This window comes from Gorilla gorilla, chromosome X (assembly GCF_029281585.2).
Source record: "Gorilla gorilla gorilla isolate KB3781 chromosome X, NHGRI_mGorGor1-v2.1_pri, whole genome shotgun sequence".
NCBI lineage: Eukaryota > Metazoa > Chordata > Mammalia > Primates > Hominidae > Gorilla > Gorilla gorilla.
The window spans coordinates 123,610,001-123,624,576 of record NC_073247.2 but is presented as its reverse complement, the minus strand read 5'-3'; the positions used below and the strand labels follow the sequence as shown (position 1 = coordinate 123,624,576).

General features: G+C 42.3%; 1 protein-coding gene across 1 annotated transcript in view; it reads left to right on the top strand.

Annotated features, from left to right (window-relative positions):
• The window catches only part of TRPC5 (transient receptor potential cation channel subfamily C member 5), a 309,805-nt gene that overhangs the window by 231,614 nt on the left and 63,615 nt on the right, over positions 1-14,576 (top strand). The window contains exon 6 of the mRNA XM_004064719.4: positions 2,604-2,926. Coding sequence (XP_004064767.1) covers positions 2,604-2,926 — 323 coding nt within the window. The remainder of the gene's footprint in view (positions 1-2,603; positions 2,927-14,576) is intronic.

The window sequence follows — 14,576 nt, the reverse complement described above, 5'->3', positions numbered from 1 at the left end:
CCCCACATTCGGCTGTTCCTCTTCATATTTTGCTTTAGGGTTTATAAAATGCAATTTACATCCTTTGAAAGGCAAGGAGGCCAATTTTCTAACTGCATTCCATTTCAAAGGATGTAAGAAAAATCATTTGCCTCCAACAACAACTAACTCAAGAGTCAGGAGATCTGAATTTAATTCCCAATCTGATACTCACGAGCAGGGTTACCATGGGCAATCCCTCTACCTTTCTGAGCTGTAGATTCTGTCTCTGATAAATAAGCAGTAGGTTAAACTAGATCAGTGGCGCTCAACCTTTTAAAAAATTTTTTCCCATGGTACCACATCTTTAAGCAAAAACTCACACAGTAATCCAATATATAAAAAGCCCAAATGACTGAGTTTGGCTTGAAGAATGAGTCTTCTAAGTCTCCACTTTGGCTCCCACGGTAGCTATGAGATGCCTCCATTGAACCCCCAGGCTCTAAGGAACACAGTTTAAAACAACTGTGTTAGATCAGGGGTCAGCAAACTATGGTCTGTGGGCCAAACCTGGCCTTCTGCCATGTCCTTGTGGTTGTATATTGTCTAGGGCTCCATTAGGATTACAAAGGAAGCATTGGGTAGTTGTGATGGGAACCATAGAGCCCACAAAGCCAAAAATATGTACTATCTGGTTCTTGACAGAAAGTTTGCCAACCTCTATGCTAGATGAGCTCCATGTTTATTCCCTGCACATACATACTATATCTTTCTCCAAAGGTGCAAAGTATCTATGTTCAAAGTATAGATTTGCCATGAGAATCATGTTTTACACTTCTGAGTGTTCCACAAATTCAGATTCACCATCCCATGGGCAACAGACATCCCTGAGGTTACAGTTCTGGATGAGGAGAGAGAAAATCCCAAATTATGAGCTATACATGTTCCAGTTGTTGATTTCTAGTTTTAAAACATAGGTCTGTTTTGTTATCAGCAAAGAGACTATCTTTCACATATACCTCAAACCTTTAAAGGCTGATCTATCATCTGTGCTGTGATATCAACTATCATATAAGTAACATTTAATAGAAATAGTGCTAGACTGAGTGTCTGGAGACCCGTGGATAACTTCTTGCTGGCTCTGCCACCGACTTGCTGTGTGATCTTTAGCAAGTCACTCTGCCTATCTGGACTTCCTCCATTTGTAAAACAGGCATAACCATTCCTACCCCTCACAGTAATGCAGTGCGTGTTTGTTGGGGGAGGAAAAATGTAGAAATATAAGATTTGGCCAAGAGTACGTAAAACTGATTGGCCGCCTAAAAGTCTATCCGAAGCAGAAGCACAAATGTGGCACAGTTTCTCCAAGCTCCTCTGACAGAGAAGAATATTGGATACACACAAGTGATTTTAACCGCGCCGGTTTCCTCAGTTGTTGGAACTGAAGCACATTTTAGAAATGCTAACAATATAATTTGGCCCCCAATGCAACATTTGCTCAGGAAAGTTGTTTACATTTAGTCCTGAGAAATTGTGATATTTAAATGTGAGCTCAAGGCAATATGCTTCAAATTAAATTCCAGGCAAAATCTACTTCTGTCCTGGGAAGGTAATAAGTAATTCCTTGTATTTCCATAACATCTCCACTTATGGAGTACACAGACTTTTGCATATGGATACAGAATCACAAACATGTGCAGTGGGTAGGAGGCATTATCCTCATTTTGTGGTGAAATTAAAAGATACAGGCAGTTTTAAGTGACAATGCCCGAATTGGAGCTCAGATCTCACAATGAAGTCATCTTTCTACAAGGCTACTCCTAATATGCCGGGGGCTGGAAACCTGGGATGGGTAACCAACCCAATAAATATTGGTTCTTCCCCTCCTTCAAGCCCCTGGTTCTTCATGTGTGCTAAAGGAACATTCTAACTTACAGAGTTGTCAAATGAACTGTAAAATACATCCATACACCACTGTATGGGGCAGTACTAAATTCATTACCTGAAAGGTTGACATGCCATTTGCAGTAATGTAGAATACATTACAGCCTGCTAAAAATTCAGCAGAAAGCTCCAGTGAATGGCTCCCTAAGGATCCTCCATCAGCCCCAAACTGCAATCAGCAAGGGAGTGAGAATGAACACTGCATACCGAGAAGGCTGCGTCTACTCCTTGTCTTTCAGTAACAGCACGTTGTCCATGGTGCTCAGAGCCCAGTGAGGGATTGAGGAAGTACATTTGGCTTGAAATCTTTAGGAAGCAGGGTGATTTTTCCCCACTATCTTGGGCATACTAGTGCCTCTGTTTCAGTGACACTCCCCAACAATCTGGTAAACCCACAGTCAGAAAATGTCTGTTGATAAGCCACAGGTGGTTGCTGCAGATGATTGATCTAAAATTTATTCTTCTATGTGTACATCCCAGGTATATACGTGGATGGGAGTGGGAGGAAGAGAGTTGTTAGCAGCACATGTTAATTGGGTGGGGAAAGAAAGACAAATAGTGTCATGCATGGGGCCTGTTGCATAATGAATGCTTGATGCATATTTTGGTGGCTTTGTTTGGGTATGGAAGCAAGGAAAAAAGGGAAAGTTTTATAAATGTTCACTGTACCCCTCATCTTGTGCACTTGTTGTTTCTTTCAGTATAATGGTTCTCGTCCAAGGGAGGAATGGGAAATGTGGCACCCGACTCTGATTGCGGAAGCACTCTTCGCAATATCCAACATTTTAAGTTCGTTGCGTCTCATATCCCTGTTCACAGCCAACTCCCACTTAGGACCTCTGCAGATCTCTTTGGGACGCATGCTGCTTGATATCCTCAAATTCCTCTTTATCTACTGCCTGGTACTACTAGCTTTTGCCAATGGACTGAACCAGCTTTACTTCTATTATGAAACCAGAGCTATCGATGAGCCTAACAACTGCAAGGGGATCCGATGTGAGAAACAGAACAATGCCTTCTCCACGTAAGACAATCCCCTTTCCTTTTTTTTTTTTTTTTTTTGCCATTTTTTCCGCCTTCTCCATTTTTGTCCTGTTTTCAGCCTACAGCTTCATCACTGCCACTTGACTGTGAAGGCAGTGCTCACTGTGGATCCACCCAAAGGGTCAGAGGTGGAGGAATGTTCTTCTCTTGCTACAGGGTACTAGGGGATGAAGTGAAGTTAGGTGAGGTAGGAAAGAAACAAGCACACACATGAGATTCCAGGAAGTCATCTAAAGAGTTGGTTCTGAACTATGTTGGTAGCATTACATATTTTTAAAAGAATTAATTGGGGTGAGGTAGATAATTCCTCACTCAAAATGTGGCACCAAGGTAATGAAACAGCAAAGCTATTCCTCTGAACGAGTGGCTACCAAAGCTAACTTTACTATTGTGAATCAAGGAAGGATGCAAACATATCTTAATGCACCCCCATTCATAGGTGTAATCTCGAGAGGGGACAGGCTGAAGGTAGGACTAGAATCCACTCTCCTGTTACATTAATTTAAGGTTTCAGGTGGGCCAAGTGTCACCCAGCACTAACTGGAAATATCTCAGGACACAAGAGATAACTCATGATTCTGTCCACGAGTCCACTGCCTCTGAACACATGGAACTCCTGTGCCTTTGCTTAGTACTGTGAAGACCTACTTTTCGGGGGACCTTCAAGCCTTCAGAACGGCTTTTATTTTCTGATAAATCAATGCTAGGGGAAATAGACAAGAGAAAACAAATAAGTACATGTCAGGCTGTTAGGAGCTGTCCTGGGCTGACCCTGAACTCAGTGTCCTACATCTTGTCCATCTCCACCCCTACTTCGGGAGAGTGCAACTCATCACTGGTATTCATAGCAATGACCCCAAGATCATACAAGATTCTTAGTCATTAAACTAAGATACAATTTTTTCCTTATAACGCCATAAACCAACACAGTTCAGTGGACTTGGACATTCTAGAAATGTGCTCCATAACAAAGGCCAGAGAAAAAAGGACTGTTGCAGTGATAGAGAAAAAAACAAAACAAAACAAAATAGTGCTATCTAGCTGATTCTTGTTATTTGTCTCTAGCAGCATTTCCTAAAATGGATTCTCACAAACCACAGCTCACTGGCATGTTAATAGACAGGAGAATGGAATCTATGATTAAACCTCCTGCACTAGGCCATGCTCCTTGTCTCTCTTCCCGAAACTCAGGGCTAAATCTTGGGTGTGGAAACCAGATTAATGTGCAAGGAGAAGGGGTCCAAAATGGGTTGACAAAGAGATAGTGCTATTTTGGTTAAGCCAGCCAGGAGTGTATAACAGCAGCTTATCAGCTCGCTAGTGCCTGTTGACTAGGAATGGCTTCCTCTCCTGCATTACTCTAGAGACAGAACTCACAGCAACCTGTTTTCAACATAAAGAGCAATTGTGTAGTGGCCTGAGCACCAGGAGACTGCATTTGTTCCCATCAAAGTGTTCAACAGAATTAGATACATTAATGAGAGGTGCCTTTCAGGAGGTCAGGTCCCTGCCAATTATGCTTTCATGTGTACTCTGCTGAGGAAATTTATGAAATGCCTCCTTGCAAGTTTGTAATGATTATTAACACCCCTGTTGCCAACTGACATTTTGCTCCTATCACTTGCCTAGCAGGGACAATTGAAAAGAATGGGCACCTGTCATACACAAAATTATATCTTGGGGTGTGAAGAAGCATTGTCATGGTGGGGCCAAATCAGCAGTAATGTTACCTCAACTTTCCCTCTATCAGTTGATGTTTTTTCCTCCGTAGAAGGTTGACTCATATTTATGTTTTCTTTTAAATGCCTCAACTCAGGGATTAATTAATTAATTAATTCATTCATTCATTTATTGAGATGGAGTCTTGCTCTGTCACCCAGACTGGAGTACAGTGGCGTGATCCCAGCTCACTGCAACCTCTCTCTCCCAGGTTCAAGCGATTCTTGTGCCTCAGCCTCCTGAGTAGCTAGGATTATAGGTGCCCACCACCATGCCTGGCTAGTTTTTATATTTTTAGTAGAGATGGGGTTTTGCCATGTTGCCCAGGCTGGTCTCGAACTCCTGACCTCAGGTGATCCACCCGTCTCAGCCTCCCAAAGTGCTGGGATTACAGGTCTGAGCCACTGCACCCGGCCTCAGGCATTTATCATACCTGTTAAAATACACGTTACTCAGCCAGGGAGATAGAAAGATTCTACTTTTAGAGAAGGGGATAGTTTGTTTATGTATCTGGTGGAAAGTTTGGTACCTGCTTATTGTTATCCTTTTCCTTCTGATTCTCCAGAGATGCCATTGCTTTTCTTCCACATAAAAAAAGAAAAAAACAGGCCAGTCGTGGTGATTCACACCTATAATCCCAGCACTTTGGGAGGCCAAGGTGGGCAGATCACCTGAGGTCGGGAGTTCAAGACCAGCCTGGCCAACATGGAGAAACCCTGTTTCTACTAAAAATGCACAATTAGCCGGGTGTGGTGGCACATGCCTGTAATCCCAGCTACTTGGGAGGCTGAGGCAGGAGAATCGCTTGAACCCGGGAGGCAGAAGTTGCAGTGAGCCGAGATCACGCCATTGCACTCCACTCCAGCCTGGGCAACAAGAGCAAAACTCCGTCTCCCAAAAAAAAAAAAAAAAAGAAAGAAAGAAAGAGAAAAGAAAAAAACAATCTTCTCCTCAGGCATACAATTTAAGGGAAACTCATTGTCCTTGCTGACAACCACATGACAGTACTGCTGGGGGGTTGAGTTTGGTATTGCATACTGGGAATACGTGGCCTTCACCTGCTGTCAAGAGAAGCAATTAGAAAGACATTATCATTCTGAAGACAAAGGACTTGTGAGAGAAAAAGAAGCTAACTTGATCCAGCCCTCATCTCCTGATGCCTCCTGAATATACCTGGCTGTTTCACAGGCCCCTCAAATACAGGATGTCCACAACTAAATTCCTTATTCCTTTTCTCTGTATCTTCACTTCCAACCTATATCCCCTTTAATTCCTCATCTCATTAAATGACACTAACCGGACTCCTAGGAGTCATATGGGACTCTTACACCTTCCCTCATGAAACACATCATCAAGTGTGTCACTCAGCCCTATCAGTTCTACTTCCGAAGTATCCCTTGAATACCTCTCTCTCTTTCTCTCTCTCTCTCTCTCATTCTCTCTCTCTCTCTCTCACACACACACACACACACACACACACACACACACACACACACACACACACTCATCCCACTGTCTTGGTTCAGGCCTAAATCATTTCTCCCAAAGTCTGTGGCAACAGACTCTTGACTGGTCTCTCTGCCTCCAATCTGGTCTTCTCTCCAAACAATCTCCTACTTGCTGTGCGGAAGTTTCTTTCTAAATACCTGTTGCATCCTGGCTCCCACTGGCTTCATGCCTGCCAGAATATCTGAATCTTCTCCATAAAATCCTGCCCCTTTACCATAACACACAGGGCCTTGGTAATCTGACTCTTGCCTCTCCAGTCTTTTACTGCTCTCCTCCTTTGTCAACATTTTGCTGTTCTCCAACTACAGGAAAGTGTCTCAGCCCTTCAGACCTTTGTACATCACATGCCATTACCTCTGAATGGAATACCCATCCTCACCTAGCCAGCCTGGCAAACTCATACCCATCTTTCCAACTGCTGCCAAAGGGCTACCTGCTCTAAAACCTTTCTTATCCACTCTAACCCCACTCTCAGCTGCAGGCTTCTTCTAGAATGCATGTTTCCCATGGCATTCTAAACACATCTCCATTATGTTACATAAACTGTTGTATTTCAGACATCTGTGCCTCTCTCTCCCAGCAGACTGAGACTCCCATCTTAGTAAGCTTTGCATCTGCCATAGAGGGGCCTAAGATATAAAGGTGCTCAACATGGCTACTGAACAATTGAGTGAAAAAACAAAGATGACGTCCAAAAGCAATCCTATCTTTTTAAGCTTTTTATTTGGAGATAATTGTAGTTACATTGTAATTGGAAGAAATAATAGAGAAAGAAATCTGTAAATCCTTCACCCATTTTTCCCAGGCATAACATCTTGCATAGCTGTAGTACATTATCACAACCAGGAAATCAACACTGATAAAATCCAGTGGCCTCATTCAGATTTCACCAGTTTTATGTGCAAGCCATTTGCAGCAACATACATGGGCCTAAGAGTAATCTTGTCTTTAATTATAGATAATCTACTTCTGCTTCTGCCCACACTGCCCCCCAGGATGACTGAAGTATCTGGCCAACTCTGTCACTCTACTGATCCACTTTGAGCTTGCTTTCAGCAAAAACCCTTGGCCTTTCTCCTACCTCTCTCATCCTGTACTTGGGCACTTGGCCCAAGAGCAAAGCTCTACATTGATCCCTATATATTTCATCTTATTAGTTCCAGCCCCTTGCTCCAAGGTGTTGAAGTCTTTCTGAGTCTTTATCCTGTCATCCAGTTTATTAGCTTTCCCTCTAGTCTTGTGTCATCTGAAGATCTAAGAAGCATGCCATCGATTTCCATCCAAAGCATTGAAAAAACTGTCAGACAGGCTTGGTATTCACTGGGTGGAATATTGGGCAGCTATTAAAATGATACACATGAAGACTCTGTATATACATAAAAAAGTGTCTAAACCCAAAATGTGTAATTTTTTAAAAAATCACAGAAAGTGGGCTGGGTGCTGTGGCTCATGCCTGTAATCCCAGCACTTTGGGAGGCTAAACCGGGCAGATCACTTGAGGTCAGGAGTTCGAGGCCAGCCTGGCCAACATGAGGAAGCCCCGTCTCTACTAAAAATACAAAAATCAGCCAGGTGTGGTGGTGGGCACCTGTAATCCCAGCTACTTGGGAGGCTGGGGCAGGAGAATCGCTTGAACCCAGGAGCCAGAGACTGCAGTGAGCCAACATAGCTCCATTTCACTCCAGCCTGGGCAACAGAGCGAGACTCCATCTAAAATATACATATATATAATATATATATATATATACACACACATATATATACACACACACATAGATAGATATATAGATAGATAGAGCTATAGATAGATCAATAGATCAATCCCAGGCTGGGCGTGGTATCTCATGCCTGTAATCTCAACACCTTGGGAGGCCGAGGCGGGTGGATCACCTAAGGTAAGGAGTTTGAGACCAGCCTGGCCAACATGGCGAAATCCTGTCTCTACTAAAAATACAAAAATTAGCCAGGCATGGTGGCATGAACCTGTAATCCCAGCTACTCAGGAGGCTGGGGCAGGAGAATCACTTGAACCCGGGAGGTGGAGATTGCAGTGAGCCGAGATTGTGCCGTTGCACTCCAGCCTGGGCATCGCATGGAGACTCTGTCTCAAGAACAAACAAACAAACACCAGAGATTGTATAAACTATGATTGCAACTATGTACAATTAGACATTCAAATGAATAATAATCTATAAAGACAAAGGAATGTAAAATAACAAGGTGGAAGGTTTAATAATAATAATGAAAATAATCAATATTTACTGAGTGCTAGGAACAGGCACTATTACAAATCAGCTTTTTGTGAATTAACTCATGTAATCCTCACTGCCATGCTATCAGGTAGACAGTGTTGTTATTATCCATTTTACAGATAGGGAAACTAGAGTACAACGCAGTTAATCAGGCTGTCCCAAGTTGCATAGATGGTAAGTAGCAAAGAGAGGATTTCAATCTAGGCATACAAGCTCCAGTCTGTACTTTTACCTAGGGATACAGGTGTAAGACTGGTTTTGTAAAGGTACGTAAGATTTGTTGTATACAGCTGCAATAATCATGAACACACGAAAAGCGAAAAAGGACAGAGCCATGACCTAGCAGGCCACTGTGACCTCCTTCAAGGCTATTACCATTCATTTGCAGCTACTTCTACTTAATCAGTGGTGATTTCTCCACCCATCATTCAGCCAATATTTTCCTATCTTGTTAACATGGATACACACGTAGTTCCCATCAAACACTCTTCTTTTTGTTCTGGTCAGGTCATAAAGGTTCTTATTGGTTATCTCTGGCTTTTCCTCCTAATTCCAGTCCATATCCTTCCTGATGCTATTATCACAGGATGGTGCTACTCGTTTGTACTTTTCTTGGTTATGTGTTTCTCCTGTCATCTTTTATAGACTCCTTCAATAAACATTTCTTCAACAATTCCTATGTACCAGGCAATGAGGATACCAAGGAAGATGGAATCCTTATCTTTAAGAAGTTCATAGTCTAATGGGGAACGCAAATAAACAATTAGAATAGCTGCTATTATTAATGCTTACCATATGCAAAGTACTTTAAAGTGCTGAGCACTTTACATGCAGTATCTTAGGTGATACAGTTATAAGGCTATGTGTGTGGGCTTCAGAGTCAAAAGAGCTGGGTACAAACTCTACCTCTGATACTGCCTGCCTGTGTGACCACTCTGTGCCTCAGTATCTCATCTGAAAAATAGAAGAACAATAGTCGCTACTTTATAGACGTATAGCCAAATATAATATAGTCAGCCCTTCATATCTATGTCTTTTGCATCCATGGATTCAACCATCCGTGGATCAAACATATTTTCTAAAAAATGAATGGTTGCATCTGTACTGAATATGTACAGACTTTTTTCCTGTCATTATTCTCTAAATAATACAATATAGCCTTTACATGCTATAAATATAAATATAGCCATTTGCAGGCATTCACATTGTATTAGCTATCATAAGTAATCTAGAGATGATATAAAGTATATGGAATGGGCCAGGCATGGTGGTTCATGCCTGTAATTCCAACACTTTGGGAGGCTGAAGCAGGAGGATCACTTGAGGCTAGGAGTTCAAGACAAGCATGGGCAATATAACAAGACACCTGTCTCTCCAAAAATTGTTCTTTTGTTTTTGTTTTTGTTTTTGTTTGAGACGGAGTCTCGCTCTGTCACCCAGGCTGCAGTGCAGTGGCACGATCTCGGCTCACTGCAAGCTCCACCTCCCGGGTTCACACCATTCTCCTGCCTCAACCTCCCGAGTAGCTGGAACTACAGGCGCCCGCCACCATGCCTGGCTAATTTTTTGTATTTTTAGTAGAGATGGGGTTTCACCGTGTTAGCCAGGATGGTCTCGATCTCCTGACCCCGTGATCCACCCAACTTGGCCTCCCAAAGTGCTGGGATTGTAGGGGTGAGCCACCGCATTTTGAAAAAAATTAGCTGGGTGTGGTGGTGCATGCCTATAGTCCTACCTACTCAGGAGACTGAGGCAGGAGGGTCACTTGAGCCCAGGAGTTCAAAACTGCAGCGAGCAATAATTGTGCCACCACACTCCAGCCTGGACGACAGAGTGAGATCTTTTCTCTAAAAATAAATAAATAAATAAATAAATAAATAAATAAATAAATAAATAAATATAAAAATATAAAAATAAAAATGAAAAAGTATATGGGAGGATATGTGCTTACATTATATATAAACACTATGCCATTTTATATAAGGAACTTGAGCATCCATGGATTTGGGTATCTGTAGGAGGTCCTGGAACCAACCCTTTGCAGATATCGAGGGACAACTGTATATGCAAAGCACTTAGCACAATGCTTGGCATATAGTAAGAGCACAATAAATGTTAGCAATTAGTATTTATCTTACCAAGAATCATTTTTGAGATGAGGAAAACTTGAAGTTGAAAGAGGCTATGTAACTTTCCCAATGTTATTTAATAAATGGCGGGGTCTAAAGTTCTCGCTTAGGCACTCTCCTCTGTTGCCTCTACAGTGTGATTTGTGTATTTATGGAACAAGGCTTGGGTGCTATGGGAGCAAAAAAGAGGAGCATCTAACCCAGCCTTGTAGGAAAGGAGTTGGGGCAGGCTTCTAGAGGAGGTGGGGCTTCAACTGAGCCTCAAAGGTCAAACAAGAATTAGACAGAAAAGGAGAAAGGAAAGAAGTAGAAGCTAGAGGTTGGGGCAGGGTGAGGGTATCCTATCCAGAGACAGGAGCTTATCAAAGGCATAGTGGAATGAGAAATAGCAGGTCCAGGGAACTGTGGAATGGGTAAGGGTGATACCAAAGGGTCACCTGTGTTGGGATTACAGCTTTTGCTCCATTTAGGCTATCAACATACAACTTGGGAAATATAGGATGATGTCCCTGCTTTCTCCCAACAAGCCTTTAACTTCGAGTTCACCCTCTAGTTCTTCTTTGTTGATCTGAATTAGGTCCAGAGAAGTAAATCCTCTCCATACTCTTTCTACTTTTTGAAAGGGTAATTCCTCATCTCAAAGATGAGACTTTCGGCAAATGTTCAGAGGACTGAGTTCCCATCTCTGTTCTACTTTACCCCTCTTAGCTTTGTGATCTATTTGTGGATGGCTCCCAACATGTGCAAGTTCTCCCTTAACCACCTGTTATGGATTTGTCTTCTGTGCATTTAATATCAAGTTTTCTTGAATCTTTGTATCTTCAGTCTATGCCTTTTCTTGAGCTAGCAAGTTCCATATGTTTGTTTACTCTCTGCTAAATAAAAATGGACTAGTTGCTTTTTTCTAAAATAATCCCTCTTTAAAATTGAAAAGATAGTCGTTTGTTATTAAGATTCTATGGTTTGTCAACAAGTCTTTCCATCCCTGTGATGACTTTATTATAGACCCAGCACCAAGTAGTACACCCCCACCACCACCAGTGGTGGCCCTTTCCCTGTGTATTAAACTGAGTCTAGAAGCCACAGAACCTCCAGCAGATGTCTCAACAGAATATTCTTTTCCACCTCACATGCCAGTCCCTCATTTTACCTGGGCATGCTTTTCAGCAGGCCAGCTTCTCCTGATGACTGGACCACACTGTAATATTTTGAGAAACATGTTGAGGACATTCTCACTACCAACCACCAAAACGGAGGAATGATCTTTCCTATCCCTCCCCATTTTCCCCTCTTGTACAATTTTACCCATAAGGTTTCCCTGACTAGAATATCAGCACAGTGGAAGGCAGATTTATTTATTTATTTATGCATGCATTCATTGTTTGTTTATTATTTATTTATTTACTCATATGTAGAGAGAGACAGGGTCTAGCCCTGTCACCCAGGCTGGAGTGCAGTGGCATGATCATAGCTCACCGCAGCCTCAAATTCCTGGGCTCAAGCAATCCTCCCACCTCAGCCTCCCACATAGCTGAGAATACAGGCACATGCCACCATACCTGGCTTTTTTTTTTTTTTTTTTGATAACGGGGCTTTGTTATGTTGCTCAGGCTGGTCTCAAACTTGTGGGTTCAAGTAATCCTTCCAATATTGCCTCTCAAAGCTCTGGGATTATAGGCATGAGCCACCATGCCTGGCTGAGGGAAGATTTTAAATGCTCAGACTTTTACTTTTAGGGAACGTTTGTATCTGTCAGTGGAACAACTAGCAATAAACTCTATCCTCAAGCATAAGCCATTGCAATTTTAATTGTTGTAGGGGTAGAGGTGAAGGTAACATCTATTCAGGAGAAGCAACCAATTAAGTAAGACTCTACCAACATATTGATTACATATTTGCCCTAGTTTGTGGCCTTATTGTCTGTCAGGAAATCAACAAACACTTACTGAATGCATTCTGCGTTCAAGGTCATTCAGCTTCCAGGGATTCTGGTTCCTCAGAATGACATTCCTACTCACTGCAGCTGCTCTTTAAAATTCTGAACTACAATCTGCCCTGGCTTCTGTTACCTAGCAGCTGTGCTAGCTGCTTGTGCTATTTACTGCTGGCCTCCTGCCTGCCTGATTTCTGGTATCTAACAGGCATCATCAGGTGTTGATTGTGCCCTCCTAGCAGGGGCCAAATTACTTAGCCCCATGTCTTCCTCATTTTCCAACCCTCTGCCTGGTTCTGTGATGCATTGTATTGCCTAGCCCTGGCTGGTAGAGTCTCCTGAAAATTTAGATCCTGTGATAGGTCTGACTTGCCATATTGTCTGGTTCTTGTGCCCTGGCCCCTGAACTCCAGACTCTCATCTTACTATTGACTCTCAACTGCTTCACCAGCTGGCATTTACTTTCACCAAACAAAAAGCAAATTTATTCCTTTTAGGCTAGCTCTCTAGCAGCGTGATGCTGAAAAGATCATGGAATTTATCTATGATAATCAGAGAAGAGCCACTTAGCAAGTTGAGAAGGGCCATGTGCACATTGCCCAGGCAGCCCTGAAAAGGGCCCTTGAGAGTCAGGCCAGTGCAGAGCACAGCCTTAAACAAAATAAACTAGCCCTTTTTGTGCAGCCTACTGACTGCAAAATTGTCAGTGGGATTGGAATCTTCTCCACTTTAATCTGATGATAACAGTAATAGTAATAGTTTACATATATTCATTCATTTCTTCAATAAATGTCATTTAGTCCCTATTATGTGCCAGCTACCTAGCAGCTATGTCTCTGCCTCCATAGAGCTTACATTATAGTAGAGAGGGACGGAAAATAACCATTTAAACCAAAAATTACCTAATATAATTTTATGAAGCTTCAAGTGCTACAAAGAAAATTAAACAAGACAGTAGGATAGAGAAAAACTGATGGGGCTACATTAGGTAGAGCGACGAAGAAAAGCCTTTCTGAAGAAGTGACATTTGAGCTGAGACCTTGATGATAAGAAGGCAGCTGTGTAAAGATCAGGGGGCAGAGCACTTTCAGACAGAGGGACTCCTTAAAGCACCTCTCACCCACCTCTGAAATGAACGGAAGAACAAATCCCTAAGACTCTCAAAATACATTGTGCTCATTAAGAACAACACATTTTGAGCACACTGAAAAATGCATCCATTCTTAAAGTAGCATTTCTTATGTTCTGCATGGTTTCCATAGGCTTGGGCAATGGCTAGTCTCTGCCACCCACGAACTGGCTGCATTTTATTGCTGTATTCAGATTTCTGAATATAAAGCAAAAGAAACCCTAGACACCAAAAGCATATCATTGCAGTTACATGTTTGGATGTGAAGTCTAAGAGAGGAAATAATAATTTGAGAAGCCATCAATATAGTGGTTTTGGAAGGGCAGACAGACCTAGATTTGAGATCTGGCTCAAAACATACTAGTAAGGTGTCCTTGGGCAAGTCATTCAATCTCTGAATCTCTGTTTCGTCATCAGTAACAATAAAATTTTACAAGGATCATAATGATAATGTATGTATGTAAAAGTACCTAACATGCTTATAAGTTCTCAATAATAGTTGAGTTCTCAAAAGCCTCAATAACAGTTGGTTAATGTATCATTAACAATTATCTGTATAAAGTGTTAATTTGAGAATCCTCAAGCTCCTCCATGCAGTTTAGAGTTATCTGGGTCCTGTGAGAGCCACAAAAGAAGTATCAGAAATGGTAATTTGTTCTCATGTTCACTCAGCCAGCAAATGCCAGAACTGAGATCCTAACCCAGTGCAATCTAACCCAAGCGCCATTCTCCTGCCTCAGCCTCCCGAGTAGCTGGGACTACAGGCGCCCGCCACCATGCCCGGCTAATTTTTTGTAGTTTTAGTAGAGACGGGGTTTCACCGTATTAGCCAGGATGGTCTCGATCTCCTGACCTTGTGATCCACTCGCCTCGGCCTCCCAAAGTGCTGGGATTACAAGCGTGAGCCACCACTCCTGGCCTCAAGCACCATATTCTTAACCACTGCATGTATTGCCTCT